This window comes from Colius striatus, chromosome 7, assembly GCF_028858725.1.
Source record: "Colius striatus isolate bColStr4 chromosome 7, bColStr4.1.hap1, whole genome shotgun sequence".
NCBI classification, from domain to species: domain Eukaryota; kingdom Metazoa; phylum Chordata; class Aves; order Coliiformes; family Coliidae; genus Colius; species Colius striatus.
The window spans coordinates 27,828,864-27,852,946 of NC_084765.1; the positions used below are offsets into that span (position 1 = coordinate 27,828,864).

The 24,083-nt window shown below is 40.8% G+C and overlaps 1 protein-coding gene across 6 annotated transcripts in view; it reads left to right on the forward strand.

Annotated features, from left to right (window-relative positions):
• Positions 1–24,083, forward strand: part of TLN2 (talin 2) — a 201,924-nt gene that overhangs the window by 153,257 nt on the left and 24,584 nt on the right. For all 6 annotated transcript variants that reach the window (XM_061999193.1, XM_061999196.1, XM_061999195.1 and 3 more), the window contains 10 exons: positions 3,134–3,304; positions 5,030–5,176; positions 6,011–6,112; positions 7,454–7,573; positions 10,093–10,239; positions 11,729–11,895; positions 13,155–13,338; positions 15,112–15,237; positions 16,770–16,886; positions 19,115–19,300. In XM_061999193.1, coding sequence (XP_061855177.1) covers positions 3,134–3,304; positions 5,030–5,176; positions 6,011–6,112; positions 7,454–7,573; positions 10,093–10,239; positions 11,729–11,895; positions 13,155–13,338; positions 15,112–15,237; positions 16,770–16,886; positions 19,115–19,300 — 1,467 coding nt within the window. The remainder of the gene's footprint in view (positions 1–3,133; positions 3,305–5,029; positions 5,177–6,010; positions 6,113–7,453; positions 7,574–10,092; positions 10,240–11,728; positions 11,896–13,154; positions 13,339–15,111; positions 15,238–16,769; positions 16,887–19,114; positions 19,301–24,083) is intronic.

A 24,083-nucleotide genomic window follows, 5' to 3' on the forward strand; every position in this document is an offset into this window, starting at 1 on the left:
ACACCTGCCCTGGGCAGCCTGTGCCAGGGCTCCCTCACCTGAACAGTGAAATAGTTTTTCCTTATGTTTAAATGGAACTTTTTATGTTCCACCTTCTTTCCATTACCCCTTGTCCTGTCATAGATACAAAAGAAAAAAGGGATGTCCCAACCTCCTGACACCCACCATTTAGATATTTATAAATGTTAATAAGATCCCCCCTCAGTCTCCTCTTCTCCAGACTAAACAGCCCCAGTTCCTGCAGCCTTTCCTCATATGAAGATGCTCCAGTGCCCTGATCATCTTGGTGGCCCTGCGCTGGACTCTCTCCAGAAGTTCCCTGTCCTTTTTGAGCTGGGGAGCCCAGAGCTGGACGCGGGACTCCAGATGAGGCCTCACCAGGGCAGAGTATAGAGGGGGAGAACCTCCCTTGACCTGCTGGCCACACTCTTCTTGATGCATCCCAGGATGCCATTGGCCTTCTTGGCCATGAGGGCACATTGCTGGCTCGTGTTTAGTTTATTATCAATCAAGACTCCCAGGTCTCTCTCTGCAGAGCTGCTCTCCAGCAGTTCGACCCCCAGCCTGTGCTGGTGCATGGGGTTGTTCCTTCCCAGATGCAGGACTCTGCACTTGTCCTTGTTGAACCTCATGAGGTTCCTCTCTGCCCAACTCTCAAGCTGGTCAAGATCCTGCTGAATGGCAGCATAGCCTTCTGGGGAATCAGCCAGTCCTCCCAGTTTGGTGCCATCAGGGAACTTGCTGAGGGTTCACTCTGTCCCCTCATCCAGGTTGTTGATGAAGATGTTGAACAAGACTGGTCCCAGAACCGATCCCTGTGGAACTCCACTGGCCACAGGCCTCCAACTCAATTCTGTGCCATTGATCACCATCCTCTGGGCTCTGTCATTCAGCTAATCAGGAAAAATAAATTAAAACTCATGGATTGAGATAAGAATAATATATTGTATTCAATCTTAGTAGAATATTAACAGTAATAATAACAAATATGTAATAATAATTATTGTAATGAATGTATGAATAATGAATGTAACAAAAGTGAGAACTAAAACCCTTAAAAGGCAATTGATGCCCAAGCAAACTGCACACCACTCACTGATCAGTACCCAAGGAGTGATCTGCCCCTCCCTGCCAACTCCCCTCTGTCTATATAGCAAGCTGTTCTGGCCATGCTCCCTCCCAGCTTCTCATGCACCCCTAGTCCAGTCACTGGTAGGACAAAATGAGGAGCAGAAAACGGCTTTGATGCTGCATAAGCACTGCTCAGCAGTAACCAACACATGCCTGTTTTCAGCACAAATCCAAAACACAGCTGTGTGCCAGCTACTAGGAAGGAAATTAACTCTGTCCCAACCAAAACCAGGCCAGGGAAGAAGAAAGGCTTATAACAATCTTGTATTCTATTGTAAGTGTTGTGTAAATGTGTCCCTCTGTGGGGTAAAGCTTATGTTTATGAGCTCTCTGTCCAAAAATGAAACATTACAATGTATGTACCAGGACGATGCACTATTTACTGTGGTTGCTACAAGATCTTAGTAGTGTCTCAGATGGTAATTCCTCATCCTACAATGTATTCTTGAGAGAAATTTTATACATGTTTTCTGTGTCAGTGCATTTAATACTGGAAAGGAATCACTTTGTTAGTGTGAGAGCTCTTCCAGAGTTGTACCCAAGTAACTCTGTTTAGCTTTGGATAACCATCAAATATTTCATAATGTCTCAAGCATTTACAGCTATGAGTCTCAGTTTGCTTAACCCTTAGAGGTGCAAAACAAATCAGGATTGCTAAGATGGGTGGGTAGGGAGTCACATTCCTCGCTCTGCTTGTTAGGTAAACGTTGACCAAAGTTAACAACACTTTGCTTGAGCTTGTTGTTCTTGATGAATGCAGAAGAAATATTTCCTGCTGTTTACTTGGACACATTTAAAAGATGTTCTGTTTGTGAAATCATTCGTATTATTGAGTTTTGTCCTTTCTTTTTTTTCTATAGTCCTCTGAGAAACACAATAGGGAAAGAAGTCTGACTAAGTCTTGAAAGTTTATTGACTCTTTAACTATCCACATACTCATTTAGATGGAGTAAACCTTGCAATATCTTTTCATGCACACGAAGTACTGCTATTTTTCTCCTGTGCCAACCTTCAAAAGCTGCTTATAGCCCCTGCAAATGTACACACACTTGAACTTGTGAGGAATTGTCCCAAAGGAGTAGAGGGGTTTTGCATCCAGTATAACTGTTGTGGTTTTGTAGATATGTCAGATGACAAGTGGACTGTAGAAATATTCATCTGTCTAAAAATACTAAATGATTTTCTTAGAATACAAATATGGACAAAAGAAGATATTTCCTTAGAACAAGTGTAAATCAGATCAGGAACTGAGGAAAATGGAGAGACTGACTCCACTTATTTCTTAAGTCCAAATACAGAAGCTGCTAGCAGAACTGTCTTTAGATGTTCCAACCACTGTATTGAGCTCAAGTAATTAAGCATGCCTTTTCCTGTTGGCCCACACCAGACTAGCACTTAACTACTTTTTAGCACTTAACTCCTTTTTAGCAGCCAGAAACACTGCAGGGTTGGGCCCCCGTGGCTGTCGTAGGGGAGTGTTCATGCATCAGGGGTGATGACTTGTGTCCAGAGGTAATATTACCATTTGTGCCCACTCGGATGTCTTATACAGCAGTGAACTGTCCAGGTCTGCACTGGAATCTGATGAATAGAGTTTGAGAGGCTAGGGACTGAAGGTTCTGAATACAAGCAGTCTCTGAGGGGAATATCCAGTGCAGTCCCGTTTGTTAGCTGTCATCTGCAACAGGAGACATTTGTCATAGACACTCCTAAGTAGCCTGAGTCTGTGACTCCTGTAATGGTTTTGAAAACAATTTCAGCTGACCTTGAGGGACTGTGTGTGAGGGAGGAGACAATGTGGCTTGATCAAGGAATTAGGTGGCAAAGGGTGACAGTTACATGGGCACATATGCAAACTAAATGCTGTGCAGCACAGAAGTACTAGGACAGTGTGTGCTACATGAGGTAACCTGGCCTGATGGTCATCTGACAGTATGGTTCCTCTCACTCACACCTGGGAAACAGAGTTAATGACTTTCTGTGGTTGTTTTGGCTTTCGTAGGTAACACAGCTGGCAAGTTACTTTGAACCCTTGGTTTTAGCTGCAGTTGGCGTGGCATCCAAAACACTGGATCATCAGCAGCAAATGACTGTGTTGGACCAGAGCAAGACACTCGCAGAATCTGCCTTACAGATGCTGTATGCGGCCAAAGAAGGGGGAGGAAACCCCAAGGTACAGCTGTAATGTGTAACTAAGGGAGTGGGTGGGAAAGGGCAGATGAGGCAGAAAAAACAGCACCTGGCTACTGCATGGCTCAGGGGAGGGTTTGCAGTAAAAATATGGATAACTCTCCTGACGTGTCTCATCGGAGAGCAGAAACACTTGTCGAAGGCAGGATTCCAACATGCTTGCAAGGGACATGAGTGAGGATCTGTTGGTGACTCTGCATTCCTACAGGAAGCAACCAGTTAAAAGACAAGGGCATGTATGCTACGTGGCCCAGGGGGTCAGGGACACTGGCCCCAATGCCAGTGGGGAACACCACCTCAAAGAAAGAATGGACTCTCCTTTCTGCTGTGCTGCAGAGCTCCACATGGAAGTGTGCACCATCCCACGGTCCACCCTACAGCACGTGGAGCCACACCACTGGCATCTCATGCCAACTATGGCCAACTATGCCCCATCCTGCTGCCAAAGAGTGACAGGCTATGCCTGTACCGTTCAGGGAACCTCCCTGACCCTGCACACGCCTGTGTCGGGGACCACTCTGGGATACACTGCCTGTAGAGCAGCTCCTCCATTTGTGCGTAGCACATCCCACACCTTCCTCCATGGCACACTGTCACAGGCTGCTTCATTCAGGGATTCCTCTGTAGCCTTTTGTGTTGGTGTGGGTCACAATTTGAAATCAAGGTGGTTTCACACAACACATTTCTCCTCAGGCACACAAATCACACCTTTATATAGAGCTGAGGCTGTGCAACATGTACAGCCACTCTTTGCTGCCTTTGTATAAAGCCAATTCACTCGACGCTTTATGTCTCTGGTGCACTTCATGTGGCTTTATACAGACGCTTTTCTCCTCGTGTGTGTGTGCCTTCACGTAAAGGTGGTTTTGTGGGATGCTTTTCTCCTCAGGCAATGTGCCTGGGCCACACAGAGCTGTGCTGCTGTGCGACATGCGTTCCCCTGTGGCACTGCTCGCCCACGTGCCGCGGGGCTGCCATGACCTGATGGCTTTTCCTCTGGCACAGCTCCCACACGTTGCTCACAGTGATGCTGGCAGCACACCTCCCTTTCTGTCACATGGTTTGGTTTGGGGTTTTTTATGTTATTCTAGGTTCTGAGGGTTTCTTTTTTATTTTTACTGTTGTATTCCTCGAATGTCCAAGGAAGTTTGCTGAAGTAGGCTTTTATACAGTAATTGTTAGGTTTGTTGTTTGGTTTTGTTTACTGCTTTAGAACAGCTGTTGTTGTGAAATCATTCCTTAGGGGTTCTTTTGTTGCCATCATTTTTACTGATTGTATATGATTTGATACTTTTTTTTCTTCCTTGATATGGCAGACACTTCCTCTTGTTCATATGTCTGTATGTGTCTTTTTTAAGCATTTTGTTTCACTCTAAAGTTGACCATTTCTCTGTTTTTGCTTTTGCCTTCCCTCATCTTTTTTGCTTCTGTTTTGTACAAGTCTTTTTCATCTTTTTTTTTTTCCCTAGGAAAGTTCAGTTGCTTTTCAAAGCAATTTCTATTTATTTGACATTGCGTTCGCCTGTCTAAGCAAGATTTGCTCTGTCAGCATTTGCTTCTTTAGATATAGTTTCTCATCTTTCACTTGAAAGAGGATTTTCAGAGCTCTTACTGTATTGTCTTAATTGATTACACTTTTGTTTCTCACATTGGTTTATGCGCAGAATTCTCTGTCTTAATCTCTGTTTTCTCGTTTTCTCTCTTCCAGGCATCCCATACCCATGATGCAATCACTGAGGCTGCTCAGCTGATGAAAGAGGCTGTGGATGACATCATGGTTACTTTAAATGAAGCTGCAAGTGAAGTAGGCATGGTTGGAGGTATGGTAGACTCGATAGCAGAGGCCATGAGCAAGGTGAGCATGGAAATCCAAACCCCCTTTCTGTTTAGCACTTGAAAGCCGATGAATATTGCAGGGGGGTTCACCTGCTGCCAATTGACTTCAGCATTTCAGTTGGCAACTGACACACTATGACAGGGAATGTCAAGATTCTTTGATTTTGCGGATCGTGAGGTCAAACCCATGTGGGGGATGGTGCTCACATTAACAACCTACACGGTACCTGTCAGTAGAATTACTTCAAAGTAGATTTGTTTGGTAATGTGCTGGTCTTCACCTGCCATCTTGGTCAACTGGCCTTTTATTTTTATTGCTTTATCATATTTATCTTTCACATTATCTTCCTAAATGATCAGCAAGCCAACCTTGAAGCAGACTGGTGTCAGAGAGGAAGATGTCAAAGCTGGAAGTGCTCTGCCAAGCTTTGTCAAGTACTCTACTGAAAATGTATACTTCTACAAATAATTGGCTTTTCCTGTCTCAAGATGTGCAGGACTGAAACCTCTACCATGTAGGAATCTTATCTTCTTGCAGGAACATTTTGTTTTGTAACTGCTGTGCATTCCTTTCTATGTTAGCTGATAACTACAGGTGGTTTGACTTTGCCTCAGAAGCTGACTTTGCACTCAGAAACTCTGCACTGTAAATTCTCTGCCTCTGTCATGCTCACAACATGGGCTAAAGTCATTTCTAACCTTCTCAGTACATCTTGGTGCACTGTCTTCATTTGCAGATGAGAGAGAGGAGATTTTAAAAATGAACAGATAGTAGAATTTCATTATTACAAGTGAAGTAAACTATTGGTTATGACCTTTTTCTTTCCATTGTGTTTTTCCCTCTTTCTTCCAGCTGGATGAAGGTACTCCTCCAGATCCCAAGGGAACATTCGTTGATTATCAGACCACTGTGGTGAAATATTCTAAAGCTATCGCTGTAACAGCACAGGAAATGGTAAGATATGTGGTTAGAACCAAGTACAAACTTTTCTGTGTACATAAGGAACATGGAATGATTTGTGCAGTGTTGTGAAACAATAATGCTACTTTTCAATTCTTTATCTCTTTAGGGGTAATCAAGCAAAGGAAGCAATATTTTTCTCTTTTTAACTCTTGGATCTTGGAAGTGTGATCATATGGGCAGCCCTCTGCAGGAGGAGTGTGGGGTTGTGTTGTGGTTTTTTTGTACAAAAACTTGTTGTTTGGCTCATTTTCTGTGAGAATTGCATACACATTTTTTCATCAGCCTGTTTAATTGTCACTGAAATGCCACCTTGTTTATTGACAACTTCCTGTTACATTTTCATGCTTAGTGTTTCATCTAGCCTGTGAAATAACATCAATGTTTTCAGATCCCTGTAATACCTAGGAATGAGTGCAGATCAACATGTTAGTTGTTCTTTTCTTGCATTTCTGTGATTTGCGTGGGTTTAACAACAGAAAAAAAAGGCACTTGTCAAGATTTTCTTAACTCATGTTTCACAGGAATGCTTACCATGACATCTTTGACTTCTGAAGAGTACTTCAATTGTTTATTTGTTTTTATGAGAGGCAAAGGGACTCTTTTGTATGCTACAGACAGGGATTTTTACAAAATTCATTGCCATTGCAGTTAAGACAGATCAGTGATTCTGCCATCGATGACATTGCAGCTTATTGGCAAACAGTATGAATTTGTTTAAAACTGGTTTTACCCCAAGGATGGAATTCCATAGCTTTTACTAAATAAATTGGAGACACAAGAAATACCTCTAATAAAAGGTAGGCTTTTTCTAAAGAGAGATTTGATTTCTTATGCTGATGTTCTACTGAGGCATTCTGCGTAATCTTACCTATTTCTTCTTCGTCCTCTTCCCATGTCTTAGGTTTTTCCCCAGATTTTTTCCATTTTCATGCTCCCATGCCACACCAGCTGAGGCTGATGTAGGCTAGCTCACCTTTGCCAAAATAAGGTGGCTGGGACACAAAAAACACACTTCCCCACCCGGTCCGACTATCTGTGTACCTGGCCCATTGCCTTGCTGTGTCAAAGAGTGAATTACCAGCTCTAACTGCTACTCTTTGATTACTCCCCTATGTTCTGTGGATGCCTGGTTACTGCGACTCTACTAAAGCATGTTTGCTTGGGTTTCCTCATGGAATTGTTGCTGGAAGACAGGTCCCTTACACGGCAGGCGGTTTACCCATTTCATCAGTGTGGCCAAACAAATGAGTGTGCTTTGAAGCTGGAGTGTATTAACAAATTATTCTCATGCCTGTCATTTTTCTTTTTCTCTTGCCTGTGTTCTTTTTTCAGATGACTAAGTCGGTTACTAACCCGGAAGAGTTGGGAGGACTTGCATCACAAATGACCAATGACTATGGGCATTTGGCTCTCCAGGGCCGAATGGCTGCAGCTACAGCAGAACCCGAGGAGGTCTGCAGTTTTTAGACCTCTTTATCCTCTGTACACGGTGGTGTCAACATGGGTATTCTTTGACTGCAGAGCGTAGAATAAATACAGAGCAAAGCAGGAAGGAGTATTCACGTGCTCAGCTGTAGCGACATGCTTGCAGCCATTGCCAAATGCAATACAGCCCTTTCATGATCCACCAGATAACAGCTTTCAAGCTGCTGGGCAGTGTGTTTTCTGTCAGATGTCTTTGCAATGATTCTAAAGTGAATGCAGTTTCCACTGCCTTAGCTTCATTAGCTGCTTTTGTACACAAACACTGTCTATACTGTGTGTGCTCTGTCTGATGGGCAAACAGAAGCTCTGCCTGTGTCCCATTGACTCTTGAAACGTGGGACAGGGCAGCGCTTCTGTTCCTGGAAGAGCTTCATTTCGCCTACTGTTGCTTGATCGATACCGTGACATGAACCAAGTCAACATTGTAGGCCTACAGATCTGTCTCTTCTACCATCTACTTACATTTTTGCTGAAAACAGACTTTAAGACACAAACTAAATGGAACCAGGCAAAAAACTCTCCTGAATTTTTGTTCATTGGATGGAGAGGAACCAGTGAGTGCAGGGAACTTGTGTGTCTTTTCAAAATGCCATGAAATCTTAGAATATCAACAGTTATTTACATGTATGTTCTGTAAGTACTGTTTCCATCTTACAGTTTGTGGACAGATAATCTATTTTGGTCTTTGATATCGACCTTTCCCTCCTCCAAATATGCTCTTCAGTGTGCCTCCCCAGGCTGAGGCAGAGCTGCATAGTACTACGGAGAATATATGTGTATTGATAACACACCTCAGTTTTAGCACTGCTCATGTGTGTAGGTGTATAAATTAGGATTTGTGACAAAATGTTTCATGTGAACCTTGAGATCTTCAAATTGTTTTCATTTTTGTTTCTCTTCAGCTCTCCCACTGTTCTCAATACATGCAGATTGTGTACAGAGCAAGTTTTCTCCTTGGAGTGCTATGAATTGGCAGATTTTTAACACCACTTAGGAACTATATAAAAGACATAACGTTTTACTTCATAAATGTGACTTTTAATGCTACAAGTCTTTATATAAGAATTACCTCATCAAAGAACAGAAACCATTTGTTAAAACCACAGTCCAGCTTCAAAAAGAGACAACTTGCAATAATAGTGGGCAATTGCATACACTGGAACAGAACTTCCTGAATTACTTGGGGCTTTTGCTTACAGACAACTTGCAGATACAAAGAAAACTCTTAATTATTACAGCTTCCCTATGCGCTTATATGTTTTGATGAATTAAAAATATATATACATGCTTTTTTAGCTTGTCTGTAAGCAAGTATAACTTCCTATCTGAAAGTGAGATGCAGGCAACCAGTAGAAGCACAAGTATATTTTGCTGACAGAATGTCTTTTGTACCTCAGAATCAGAATATGATGCAGGAGAAGCAGGCTCCTCACACAAGTCTTGCACACTTTGTGCTAACAGAGGAACACATGCCATTCACCTCAGTTGCATCAACCTTTTAGAGTAGTTGCTGAATGTTCTTGCAGCACAGTTACAGAAATCCTTTCACTTCTGTCATCTTCTCATTCCGTGCCTCTGATTGTGGACCATAGACAAACTTTGTCGGGATGGTGAAAGAGCATATCTTATCATCACCAGATGTATCAGGTTATGTAGATCAAAGGCTTTCAAAGAGCTTTTGACTTTGTAATTACATTCTACCACTAGTAGACTACTTGAGTGTTTCGTGCTCAGTAACTACACAAAAAGCAACAGCTTGCATTCGGCTTGGTATTGTTAAATTGAATTACCACTTCTGCACGTTGCTTTCTGCCTGAAGTTGAGATAATTCCATTTGTAATACTAATGGCTGTGATTCCTGCTTACTTATTAATCCCAGTACATACCTATATGCCTAAGCACACACCAAAACTATCACATGTTGCTAAACAGGAATGATACAGCCTATGCTGTAGGATAATTGATAAATCAGAGGTAGTGAGAGCAGGATTTTCCACAGTGGACAGTCAAGACTCTGTGGGATTCAAAACCAAACTTGTGTTGTGTACTTTTTGACCCAGTGTCATCTCTGTCGAGTAAATGTGCACTTTTTGCCCATCATATATACCTTGAAAACATCTCATGCTGATGGTATACTTCTAGGAGATAAAGTAGTTTTACTGGAACATGGTGAAGTTGTGCGTGCTTGAATTACATACACTTGACTTAGGTACACACCTTATGCTCTCTTTCCCAGTATTTGGTTCCCCAGTGTTCCTGTTTCATTAGTAAGCCTTTTATTGGGTTGTACTACATGAATAGATGGTATTACAGCTGTCTTTTTTTTCTAGTCTCTGCAGAGAGTATAGAGATAGGCAGAATATTGGTAACAAGAGTTCACCAGGGTGGATGCATTTCCATTTATGTTGACACAATGCACTGGCGTGACATTCATATGTTCACTTTGCCCTCACTTCCTTTTTCCCTATACCTCCTTTACCATCTAGATAGGGTTCCAGATCAGGACTCGGGTCCAAGAACTTGGCCATGGTTGTATCTTTCTTGTGCAAAAAGCTGGAGCTCTCCAAATTTGCCCTACAGACAGCTACACCAAAAGGGAGTTGATAGAATGTGCTCGTGCTGTCACAGAAAAGGTAAGACATCTGTGTTGCTCCGTGGTGTTTGTCTACTGAGTTTCCCCAGGGAGTAAATCAGTCAAATTGTTTGGGTTCATGAAAATGCTTTTTTAAACTTCCCATTATAGTAAAATATTAGCTGAATTACACTAAATTCTTTCTTTTCTTTCAAGTGTTCACTGCAGTTGTTGTGCTAGACAAGCCTATGATTAACCCTTGCTCACGTCTCATAATAAAACTTTGGCCTCATACTGGAGAGAGACTGGTCCAAAACTAATCTCTTCAGCCAAGATAGCACTTGTACCTTATGAGGCGCTCTCCTGAAAATACAAAGTCCACATGGATGGTTACAGTTAATGAGATTAAGCTGGTTGACAGGTGATGTCACGTAGCAATCTCCTCACCTATTAAGACTGGGCCAAGCTAATGCACTTAGAACCACATCTTCAAACTGTCTGGGGTTTCTTGATCTTTGGAAACGTCCACTTCAAATAGATGGCCTGGGTAGCTCAGCTTTGCTGAACCTTTTTAACAGCCTCTCTCACCTTTTTTGGGGCGGGAACATTGAGAGTCAGATGTTGGTTACTATTAGGTGTCACCAAACATCTCTTGTTCAGCCTGTTAGTGTGCAGATTTTCCAACTTGTTGTCCCCCAGGAATATCAGCAATTCCAAATTAAGGCGGGGTAGACAGTTTCTTGCAAGAAGAGTTCAAGCTGATCAGGAGAGTAATAATGAGTCATAGGGACAACCTATCTGAGGACAGTGTATCTGAACAGAACCTCAGGAAGATGCAGCTGTACTATTAGAAGTCGGTATATATATCCCCAGGTGTGGATTCCTTCTTGCAAAAAGCAAAGTTTAGGCCCATAGTATGGCATCAGAACAGCATCCCAGCTGTGGAGCTTTGTAAGTACAATGCTAATTAGATGAAATGGAGATCTCTAGTTTTTTAGGTGCTCAAAAACAGTGCTAGATATAAAGACATATATTGTCTTTCTATAATTTTCTATAAATATAACAGTATTTAGAAGGTGGGTTCAGCATTCTATTTCTCTGATGTTAAGATTATATCACTGTACTGTGGATGACTGCTGGAGTGCTTGAGACCAGTGATTATTTATGTTTATTTATGATTATTTATTATTTAGAGAAGAAACAGTAGCTCTTGTCTGTGACGTTAATGCTGGCAGAAGTTTGCTATATTATCTCTGTATTTCAAAGAAGTTTTAACTGATGTACTTCATTCTGTGATGAACAGATCAATTCATTCTGCCTGAAAAGTGAACTTCCTAGCTGAAATCCCCTTTAATTTGAGACTATCTTTAGTCATCACAATGATCAGTGCTCAAAGAGAGCAAACAAAGGAAAGGGGAAGAAATGTGGGATGACACTGTGGAATGCATTTCCATTGTGGATTCCAGTCATGTTGAAGAGCTTGCCTAACTCCGTGTCCCATAATGAGGCTTTCTTGGGATGACTGCCTTGTTGCTTTATGTTGTTTCCAGGTCTCCTTAGTTTTGTCTGCCCTTCAAGCAGGAAACAAAGGCACACAAGCCTGTATCACTGCGGCTAGTGCTGTGTCTGGGATAATTGCAGATCTAGACACAACTATCATGTTTGCTACTGCTGGAACCCTTAATGCTGAGAACAACGAATCATTTGCAGACCACAGGTCAGTGTAACTGAAAAAGATGCAACAGTGTGTGCAGGGGGGAACAGAAGAACGGGCAGATGAGAAAATTGGGATATTGATAGAGATTGGAAAATTTTGCTTTGGTTGTATCTGTGAGAAAAGAGTTTTAAAAAGCTGGACAATGTCACCCAGGAGCTCTTCCAACGGAAGCCCACAACTGTAGCATTACTTTGGCTTTTCTGTGTTTTTATTCAGACCTTCTCATTTCATAGACTACCATGTGTTGTTATTCCAGTAGCAAAAATGATCTGCCTCTGACATCAAAGAGGAATCTCCTAGATGCTTTTTCTTATATGTTATTGTGGACAGTAGTGTTGGTGCCACACATTTCCCTTTTGACAGAGATAAGCTTCAAGTACCACCTGCAACAAAATAATCCCACAGCATTTTCCATCATGTTAAGAGATTTGCAGCCTCTGACTGTTACTTCTTTTGCAATAAAACCTAGGGTTTCGCAGCCAAGACACCAACTTGCTGCTTAGTGGCTTACTTGGCCTATGTGACAATTGCAAGGCCAGCATTTCTTTCTCACTTTGCCAGTTGTTCCAGAAAGGAGAAAGATGTGATGGTGTGTAAGTTGCTGCCATTCTGCAGACTGAAAGTCAGGGATTTTGACACTGGCATCACAAATTTCCAGGCAGACATTTTACATTAATACGATTCTAGTTCTCAGTTAGCTTGGATTTGTTTGTGAAGTGCATCTTCAAAATGATTTATTCTTTTGCCCAAATGTCAGAATTTGTTATCCTGACGTGTGAAAATGTGAAGCAGGGAGTGGGGAACCCTGAGTGGGTCATATTTTCTGTTCCTTTACCATTCCTGCTACTGCCTCCCTCACAAATAATTATTCCAGTTTCCTCACAATAGGGTGATTAAAATAAGGTTTGACAGCTGTTACTTTCCTCACAGTATGGCCAGGTTTTCTTTCAGTGTTAAAATGCAATACTCTCTTCTGCTGCTGGCCTACCTCACTTCTTTCCAAAGTGGAGTCATTTTCATAAATTGCCTTGACTCTAGCCCAAAATATAATTCTACTGTTTAATAGTCATCTTGTCATGTTTGGTTCTTTTTTTCCACCCGCAACTTAGACTGTGGTACATTATCATGAGTGGACACTGGCATGATGACTTATATCAGCTCTTTTATGTAGCTGTTGATCATCATAATGTTGAAAAGCACATTTTTTTCCTCTTCTCTTTTTCCTTCCCTGCTTCCTCTTTTTTTTTTTTTTGCTACAGGGAAAATATCCTGAAAACAGCAAAAGCTCTTGTCGAAGATACAAAATTGTTGGTTTCTGGTGCTGCCTCAAGTCAGGACAAACTGGCCCAAGCAGCTCAGTCATCAGCTAACACCATCACTCAGCTTGCTGAGGTAGTAAAATTGGGAGCGGCTAGCTTGGGATCTGATGATCCTGAAACACAGGTGAGATGTTTTATATTTTTCTGATACTCTTAAAGACACCAGAGACAGTTTCCATTGATAAGACCATGTGGGACTTCTGCTTTTAAGCAACACAATAGGTTCATCTCTTCTGGGACTTTTCTGCATTTACTCAGACATCACTCTTTTTCTTAGAATGCAATCAAGAGGTTAAAGCATAGAGTGGAACTAGGCAGGCCTGTGTGTGACACTTTTGCTTTCATTTCATCCACACATTCCAGCTGGGGTGCTTTTGGCAAAGAATTTGTCTTGGTTTCACTAAGCTGTGATTGAAATTCCCTAACTCATCTAAAGAGCTGGTATGATCTGAAAGGTACTTATCTAGCTTACAGCTGGGCTGTGCACTATGTGTTGTTACTTGTATAGGCTAATAAGGTCTTGCCATTCTCTAGGTATATTTCTTCAGTTATTTGTTTGGATCTTGGTGAAATGAAGTTTGGTAAGCATATTGCAGATGTGCTTGTGGTGCTACCAAATTAGTTTAAGAAAGCCTGCTCATTTGCATAATGCTCTAAAGGGCATGTGTCTTCTGTTTTGCTTGAACTGTATGATGGACTAAGTTTCCAAGTTGTTGCTCTCTAGGAAAATACTGCTGGAAGCACCTGTTTTCTCTTTTTTTTCTGGAGCAGTTTTATATTGCCACTCTGAAATTATAGGTGCATCCTATGTCCTAAACAGAGCACTTTTGTTAGCTTCAGCACACGATACTCTCACAACCTTTCTCCACAATAGCAATGTATGTTACAGTGCCACACAATATAGGCAGTTGGACAACAGAGAAACTCATTGGTCTGTCCTGTGTCACAAGTTCTTTTCTTATTTCCATGGTCAAAGAGCTTCTGAGCTCCCAAAATAAACTTTTCAGGAAAAGCAAAGGCTTCAGTTACAGTGAGGTACAAACACAAAGGAATGAGGCTATTTTCTTATCTATAATGCTACAGAAATGCAGTTATTGATAAGTGATTGTTCCACACTTTTCTTTTCCCTGAGCTTTCTCATTTTTCATGCATCTTTCAACATTTTCCTTGAAATGAACTCTTCTGAGTTCCAGCAACATACTTAAAACATCTGATTTTTATATTAGTTGAAGGGACAGGGAGGAGGAGAAAGATATGGAGAAGGGAATTATTCCAATAATTACAGGCCTGTTGTGGTATATTTATTTTGTCTAGGACTCCCATCTTTGAGCTTAGGTTTAGGAGACATTATCTGTAGATTTTTACTTTACCCAACATCACAGCCAACCAAGTGTTCAGCATTTAGTTCAGTATAGCCTCTTAAAGGAGTTCACTTTCCTTTTCCCTGAGAGAACCTCTCCCTCTGACAGTTAGCCATAGCAAGTACATTTGATCTTTCAGTAGGTGATTTCAGAATTGATACGTAACTGTTGTATTAAACTGTAAGCTTAGTATCAGTTTATTTTCTTGCTCTCATTCCACTTCTACCAAAAGGGTGAAGAACATGGAGGAAAGTAAACCTCCTCACAGGGAAGCTCAGAGGAATTAAATCCTACCTGCAATCAGCATTTCAGTTTCTTCCCAGGAAACACGTGCTTTCATAGATTATGACCAGTTGTATGGAATACTGTAGCCATCAACAGAGCTTTCACTCTTCTGAAATTTATGTTTTACTGGAATAGAGAGAGAGTGGTACTATTTGTGTACCAGTAGTAGGGTTTTTTTTTCCTTACTGTCACACCCTCACCCAGGCTACCATTTCTTGCTTGAGGCTTACAGCTGTTTCTCATTGCTATAGGTTGTCCTGATCAACGCTATCAAGGATGTTGCAAAGGCACTTTCTGATCTCATTGGTGCAACCAAAGGAGCTGCCAGCAAACCAGCAGATGATCCGTCCATGTACCAGCTGAAAGGTGCTGCCAAGGTATAACTTCATTCTTACATTGTATTTTAGGGTATCTCTACAGACATACTTGATAGATATGTGAAGCTTGAATTTCAGCAGTTTCTGATTGCCTGAAATCTCATCTCTTTCTTTGCATCATTTTCATCCTGGGATGATACAGTAAAATAAGAAGACCATATTGAGTTTCCATGAAGCTATCAGTTTTTGTAGGCTGTCAGATGTATTTTGTGGTTTTGATGAAATAACTGTAGTCTTTCTGAAGAGAAACCTGTTTCTTTTGCAAGCCCATGTCTGAGGGCAGGTTCTACTTTAATAATGTTATAAACTAACATTTATTCGATATAAAATGGTGCCTAAAGACTACATTCTCAACAAAGACATATGCTTAGAATAAGTGTGCAGCCTCCTTTAGACCTTACAGCCTGAGGGCAAGAGGGAGGGAAGGGGTTAAAAAAAACCCTTCTGAAACTCTGTGGTAGGATATTGTGCTTTTCTGACCCCTCTTGCCTACATAGTATCAAAGTACCTAGGTATCAAAGCTCAAAACATACACAGAATCCACTGTACCTGTGACATCTTTGTGCTGTCTTTTCCCTGCACCTGAGATGTATTATGTTTGCTTCACAAAGATATTGTGCTTCATGTCTACAAAATATTTCAAGATATGGAGATTTAGGCAGTATTGCTTCTGCTTTCGTATTCTGAGAATGTCATGGTAGCTTCTTACTTGGCTGGAAGCCCTTTTCATGTTCATGTCTATTGCTTGCCTGTCAAACCTAGGCCTCTTCATTTCAGAGCCCATGGTAACAGTATACTGTTGAGGCACTACTTGAAAATGACCCATCTAGTCAAGAAAAGTGTCAGCTTGGCTCTTCCTGCTGTGAAAAGCTCTCTGTGTTTTAAATCGTAATTGTCAAAAACCTGACCTTTCTGTCTCTTCTTTTTTCACTGTGATCATCATTTGTATCTCAGCATACTGGGGTGTAGGAAAGTTGTCGTTTTTACAGTGTCAATGGCATTATTCTGCATCAGGACTATTGGGTTTGTAATGGGAACAGTGATGCTGATTCTGTATCTGCAGTTGGGCTTGAGGCTGCTGTTTGGCTGCTTCCGTACCTGGGGTTTATGTGATGGCAGAGAGTGGACTGGGTAAATTTCAAAAAGATATTCCGTACCTCAATTCACATTTCAACTTGCAGTGTACAATGTGGCAGGAGAAAAGACATAATCAACCTGTATAAGAGACTTCTCCTAAAAATGTTGTAAATTTTCCATTTTTTGGTAAAACTTTTGCCAGAACACTCCCACTGAAGATGGTATTGCTCTGCAGTTAATTGTGCTACATTTCTGTATTGCAGGGAGCTTTCAGAAACTGGCCAACAGCAGAGTTGATATTTAGTGCCATAACAAGTACTGCTCATGAAGCCTCTTAGGCCCTATCAGAAGTAATAATGCTACCTAGCTTAATATGCTTTGCTTCATACCCTGCCGTGGCTGAAAAACAGGAGGAAAAAATCACATAGTTTTGTCTTCACCTCTCTCTTCTTCAGGTGATGGTAACAAATGTCACGTCACTTTTGAAGACTGTTAAAGCAGTAGAAGATGAAGCTACTCGAGGGACAAGAGCTCTTGAGGCCACGATTGAGTACATCAAACAGGAGCTCACGGTACAGAACAAAATAGCCCTATGTGACAGTGTTTGGGAGTATGTTCTTGCACTCAGACCAGCCTGCCAGGCATGCCTTCTTCAAGCTGCACTTTACTGCCTTGCAGAGCATTGGATGCCATCCGGTTCTCTCTACCTGTCACGAATCAGCTCTGAATTAGTATAATGCTACTTCAGCCTGCCTACTTTCAGACATTACTGGTCCCCACTTTGAGATTTGAGATGCTGCTGTCATGTACAAATCCAGAAGCAACTGCTTCTTTGTTCTTTAGACATTAAGCTTTCACTACAGATACTTTCTGAGTTGAATGCTGCTCATTTTATGTTTTTTGATCCTGGCTGTGGTAATGTCTCCTCAGCATCAGAGCTATGTTTCACTTGCAGTTATCTTTCTATTTTCCTTTATTATGAAGTGATACTATCAGTGATACATAGCCTGCTATCTCATATTCCAACCCTTGAGATTCTGTGATTCTAATATCTGTGGAGGAATTAATAACAGCATGGGATCCTCTTAAAAATTACATGTTTAAGACCATTACAATTGTTTTCCTTCCTTTGTAAGATAAAGAAGCACAGCCTTGAAATGCAACTTCCATTATATTTTTGGCTAGTACACTGGTCACTGACATAAATTAATACCTGCATGTTTGTGAAAAAACCTTTTGTTTATTTCCCTTCCTTTACATACTGTCAATTTTTTTAAAAGAAACCTAGAGACACAGTCTTCAGCAGCAAATATTTTGTTGTATAGTGTGTGGTTTACCAAACCTTACACTGTAAGTGCACTGGCACAGTTTTTCCTCATCAAGTGCTCTCCATAAAACATCTATTTTTCATTGTGTGAGCAATACTATTGTAATGAAGAAATAACTCTTGTTTATTTTGATTTTTAAAACATCTGCATATAGTTGTTGGGAAATTCATACAGTGTCTACAGTGGTAAAGACTCTGGATTCAGTACATGGTCAAGAATGTTCTGTATGCTACGTAGTACACATCAGGTGTCCTCATGAAGGCCTGGCTAAGTTAGATTCCTTCCCATAACTGATCTAAAAACAGCCCAGATCAGTCTTTAAAGGATTGTGCATTATCACATCTGCTTTCTCAGTCTGCCTGGTATCTCTTTGAAATGTTTCTCCTTGTCAGTGTTGCTAAGGAATGGGTGGTGGTGGTGTCATCTCTTTCATGGGGAGAAAAATGGAGTATTAGGAGGGGGTCAGGAGGAACTGAGGATGGCACGTATGTGCTCACAATGCATAAGGCTTGACATGGAACTCCAGGAAGTGAACAAGAGCAAAATTGAGGGATGTCCTTCACATATGTAACTAGATTTATCTTTCAACGTTGTTTCCATTTCTGGAGAGAGAAAGGGAAAAATTGACGAACTGGGAGATGGGATAGGTCAGGCTCATTTTGATCCAGACATTTGCATTCTGTAACCACTAGCCTGCTTAGGTTACACTGTGTGTAGTCAAGAAACCTCTCCTGACTAACTGTGCTCTCTGAAATGCCCCTGCATGATGAAAGAGTGGCAAGCAAATACAGTCTAAAGCTTAGAAAAAGGAAATAAAAAAGTAAGGCTACCCAGGTTTTATTAGCTATGTCTGACCACAGTTCATGCATCCCACTACTCATGAGAGTAGTGTGTACTCTCAGATAATTTGACCTGTTTTCACACAATTCACCATGCAAAATTATATCTGTAGGTTTCTAAGGGAGACTAAGTATAGTGTAAGAGACAACATTCCACCACCACTTTTTAAAGATACATTTGAACATTTTACTGATATTTTCTGTCCCGCACACGTTCTGTACTGTGCTACAAAGGGCTTGGTAGGGAAGGATCTCCTGGTGTGAGCAGACCAACCTAAGCAGTAGTTGGAATGAAAAAATAATATAACTAAAGGAATAGTAATTCTTTTGCTCTTATAACACTTCAAACAGCTGTCTGTAACAAAATGTCATCCAGGTAGTTAAATAGCAGATGAGATGAATGGGTTAACCCTTTTTTGTATGCTTCCCTCAGCTTATTGTTTCTCTGTGCTGTCTGTAGGTGAGCAGGCTTATCAGGACCAGGCTTCTGACAAGCAAGAATGATACTCAAGTACTCTGAATATGTTTCTAATTTCCTGCTGTTCCAGGGCTGCTTCCAGTTGCTGCCTGCTTCTCAGGTTGTTCTGCTTTGACTTGAATGGTATCAGGCTTTCCTTGTGCTTTCACTTTTAGGTGTTTCAGTCAAGCGAGGTTCCAGAAAAGACATCATCACCTGAAGAATCAATCCGGATGACGAAAGGAATCACCATGGCAACTGCCAAAGCTGTTGCAGCTGGGAACTCATGCAGACAGGAGGATGTGATTGCTACAGCAAATCTGAGCCGCAAAGCAGTAGCTGACATGCTAACAGCTTGTAAGGTAAAGATTCAGTTCCTTGCCTAAGACTGATCTTTTTTTCTGTGTGTACCTCTAAATACCTTGAATGTTACTTTCTTTTCAGATCTGTATTAATGTTCTACTTTTCAGATGAGAATGATAATGGTAATGATAATTTTAAGGAAACACAGAATTTTCTGTGCTGTGCACAAGAAGAGCAGCAGCACTAACACTGACTGTTTTCTCTTTGTGAAAACAAGAAGTTTTGTTTGACTTGAAATTTCCTGGTGTTGGGTCTCCTGTTAAACTGGAAGGTGAACAGTCTGTGGAAGTAGTAGAATAGACAAATAATCCTATGCTCACAAATATGATCTCAGTATTTCTAGGAACAGTGAAAGGAATGGTGAAGAGAATCACTCAGGTCTATTTTTATTAGTCTGTTCCCCCTAATCCAGCCTTTCAGTTGCTCGCTTTCTGCTGTACTTTTCAAAAATGTTTCAGCTTTGCACTAAAAATATTGGTCTCCTGTTTTCTGCTCTTGAGTGAGCTGGAAAACTTTCAAAAACTGACCAGCAAAACTGAGGGGGAAATATGTGTCCTATAAATTGCGATTTATCCGTTTGGCTTCCTTCTGATGACAAAAAAGTTCTAGACATAAATGTTGTTTAAAATTGAATTCTAAAGTTCTCATCTCTTTTGGTCTTCTGTAGTAATACATAAGCGCCTTTGCCTGTGAATGATACTCGTTTGCTTGTGCATTTCCATGTTTGAAAGATGACAGTAAAATAATGATGCTCTCTCTGAGATGTCTGATTCTCAGTATTTGGTCAAATCCTAACTACCAACATCAGCTCCAGATTAATTTTTTGTGTGATGCTTGCCAGGTGAAAGGTTTAATTTTGTTTTTAAAGTGGTCCTCATATAAAAGTGCAAGGAACTATCCAAAATCATTACCTGAAACTTTTTGTTATGACTTTGTTTTCTGTCAGGGTTTTAGTCAGGTAGTTCTTGACCCCTTTGCATGCTTAAATTTTACTCCTGTTCTCTCCACTTCATAAACTCAAAGGGTCAACAAAACAAAGCAGCTCTAAATTGCATGGGAAAATTAAACCTGTGCAAATTACAAGAACTACCATAGCCTGATATTTCATAGGTACAGCCCTGTTAACTGAAACTCCCACTAAGGGAGGCTGAGAACAGTTCATAGTTGTGCAACATTCTGACAAATATATTCAAGCACAAATTCAGTTGCTGAGGTGCTCTAAACATCCTTATCATTTGAAAGTGGCTAGTGCAGACATGTTTTGTTCTGATCTCTCCAAGCAAGCAGCAAATTCTCGGGAACAGAATCCCCTCTTTCCAGAAGTGTTATGAACACACACACACACATACACAGTATACTGCCCAATACATATTTTTTAACATTTCTTTTTGAACATTCATCTTACATATACATTTTCTCCCAGTTATTGTAATAGTTTTAGAGTTCGTGCATTGCAGTGGCCAACAGGATGAAACTTATTGCAAACTGAATAATGGAGGTCTGGGATGCTGGAAAAGAATTCATGATCTCTCAGGGAATTACCATCACAAAGAAAACAATCTACAGAAGGAAAATGACTGGAAATCATTTCATTTACCTATATCTGTACACTGACAAGGAGTAAAATCTAGTTTTACCTTATCTAACTTTCCTAAAATAAAGAGCAGTTATTGGGCCAGAAGGAATACAAGTCTCCAGGTGTAGTAATTTTGTGCACTATCTAAAATGTATGATGAAATAGCCATGTCATTTAACAAAACTTTCAAACATGCAGTTTGTACAAGATTTTATTTTGAAAATCCTCCTTCTACAAACTTTGCTCAGAGACTTAGAAATTTTATGCCATTAATTCCTACAAATTGATTCCATTGATCCAATGGCATTTCCATTGAATTTTAGGGGTAGGAACAGTTTCAGAGGCAGTTGCAGCCTCACTAAGCCATAAAAGCTGTGCAATTCATGATAACTTGCTTTTTGTAATATTTGACAAATATGGGAGGGTTTTGCAGCATGATTAATCTAGTCTGAAGAATAAGCACTGACAAATAATCAGATTTCAATGTTCTTTGGGCGAAGACAAAAGTGCATGTGTATGATATATGACAGAATTGTACAGAACGTAGCTCAGACTTCCCTGGTGTCGGGAATTTAAATTGAAACTCTATTTCATTGCCAGCTGCCTAAGGCACAGTGAATAAGGGATCTGACTTTTTAGCAGTTCTATATATGCCTGTGCTTCCTCTACTATACATGAATTTGCAGCACTTGTTATTAATTCTACACTTATAAGTAGACACCATTTCAAGAGACAATGAGGTTGATTACTGCAGCATATAACGAACCAAGACAACTCTCGTTAAAGTCAGTGGAAAGACTGTAATTACATTTACTGAAGGTTAGAGCTGGCCCTAAGATGATAACAATTTCTGTCTTTATTACCTATTTGTATAAAATAATGACTTTGCAGTAACCTATGCATAATATCACTATTTTTAACGACTGCTCTTGGAAACAGGTACGAAAGGTCTGTCAGAAGCATAGAAAATAATTGGAGTGATGACTTAGATTGTTACACAGCCAGTAGATTGAGAGCACTCGTTAGAATACTGTGTCCAGCTTTAGGCTACCCTAAAAAAGAAAGGCAAGGATTAGACTGGAGCGAGCTCAGCCAGACTGGTGAGATTGGAGCATAGGTCCTGTGAGGAGATGCTGAAGAACTGCTTGTTCAGCATGGAGAAGAGCTGGCTTTGAGGAGACTTCACAATAGCCCTCTGAAACCTGCTCTAGGGAACACTACCAGGCTACTTAGTTGAGATGCATGGCAGGGGAGTGAAACACAGTGGTCAAAAAATGAAACGTAGGAACTTCCAATTATTCCACTATGGGGATAATTAAGCATTGGGACGGGGACCTCAAGAGGATATGAAATGTCTGTCTTTGGAGATTATCAAAGACCTGAGTGGTCTGGTCTGAATTTAATGTCGACCCAGCTTTAGACAGAAGTTGGACTATGTGAATTCTCCAGGACTCTGTCTCAGTACATTTTACCTCTAGAAGTTACTCATCGAGTGTTGATGGGCTAGAAGTTGTTGTATTAGAGTCAAAGCAGGGCTTACTGCCATACTGTTTTGAAAGCATGTGGAGAGAAAATGAGGGCTGATAGTGAAGAGAAGCCTCAAGATGAGGAAATAAATATGCATTCTGGTTTTTTTGGACATGTTTGAGTTTGAGATACTTCAACAGATTTTCTATGCAAGTCTGGAAAAGTCAACATGTCTGTTGTGAGTCCTAACTGGTGTAGTGACATTTCTGTTAGGATGTTTCAGGATTACAAAAATACCTTCCTAAAATTACTTTGTCACCTCTTTAGTCTGCTGTGAAGTACATAGTTTGTTTTAAAACTCATTGAACCATAAAAGTGCTCCCAAAATATTCTAGTATCAGTCTTGGCTATGTATGCAAAACACAAAAGGAAGTTTATGTTCTTCTGCTACAGATGTTTGCTCTAATAGCATGTTTAAGTGCAGAATGGGCATATTAGGGTGCTTACAATGTATTCATATGAAGCACTGGGGGATCCTCCTGCCCCGTTTTAAAACCAAAAATAAGCTCTTCTGGGTTTTAGGGGCTTCAGGAGCTTGTTTGAAGTATGCTGAAGGTGAGGAAAATCCTGTCTTGGTTCCCTTCTGGTTATTTGTTGCCACAGTGAAGAGATGAAGGTGACTATAAGAGAGCCGTTTCGCCTTCTGCTGATGTCGAGTTTCCCGGCAGAGGGAGCCCATAGGCCAGCTCCAGGCCCAGCTGACAGCGGCTCCTACTCGGCTTCTTGAGGTTTGCAGGAAGGGTGCAAAATAAGTGAGCAGTGACATAATCTCTCATCCCAATGGAAGATACACGGCTGCAGGGGTGGAAGGAGCTGTTCTGTGACAGGAAATGCTAATTTTTAAGGTTTTGGGGAAGTTTCATATGTCAACAGCCAGCACTTGTGTTCAAGAAAAAGTTCCCTAGAAGTTGATTTTAGAAAATACAAGGCTTTCATTCATTATTAAATGGTTGAATTAGTCAGGCTGATGTCAGATGTTGGACATTATACTGAGTGAAAATCCTTAAGAAGTCGAACTGACTCTGCTGCTGCTTCTTTGTGTTTAAATAGATGGCTCCAGCACTGCCTATTGCCATGTTAAATCTCAAAGCCATTAATAAGCTTTTATTTACAATATGTTACCAAATAACACCATGCAGCAAATGATTCTTGTGAGTGGATGGGTTGGTTGGTTTCGTTTTTGTCTTTCTCATGCAGAATCGTGATATCCTGACACTTGAGTAACACTTTTCATCTGCCGTTGGCAAAGCTTTTGATAAGGAACAAACTAGTATCACTATCTTGTGAGTGAAGAAGGAAAAGTGAGAAACCCACATTTGACCCACACACCGGGTTGGTGGTTGGCCTCTATTTGTCTCAAAGTCTTCTGGGTCCAGCCCAGTGCTTTGGTTTCTAAACCAAATGGCCATTTCTGCTTTCATTCCTTGATGATAGGCTGTACAGGCTTATAACTTCAAAATGGTTTCAGCATATTTCTAACCTGTAAGATGCAAACAGCCATTTGTGGGTTGCAAAACTACATTTTTTTGGGGGGGGACATTGGTAAGAAAGAAGAGCCTCAATAGCATAACCATTGCATTGCAACCCAAGAGCCCATCCCAACATGTTTTCTAAGTGATATATTTTCATTAGAAGAAATCGTAACTCTTCCTGCATTTTCAGATGGTTTTTCAAGGGTT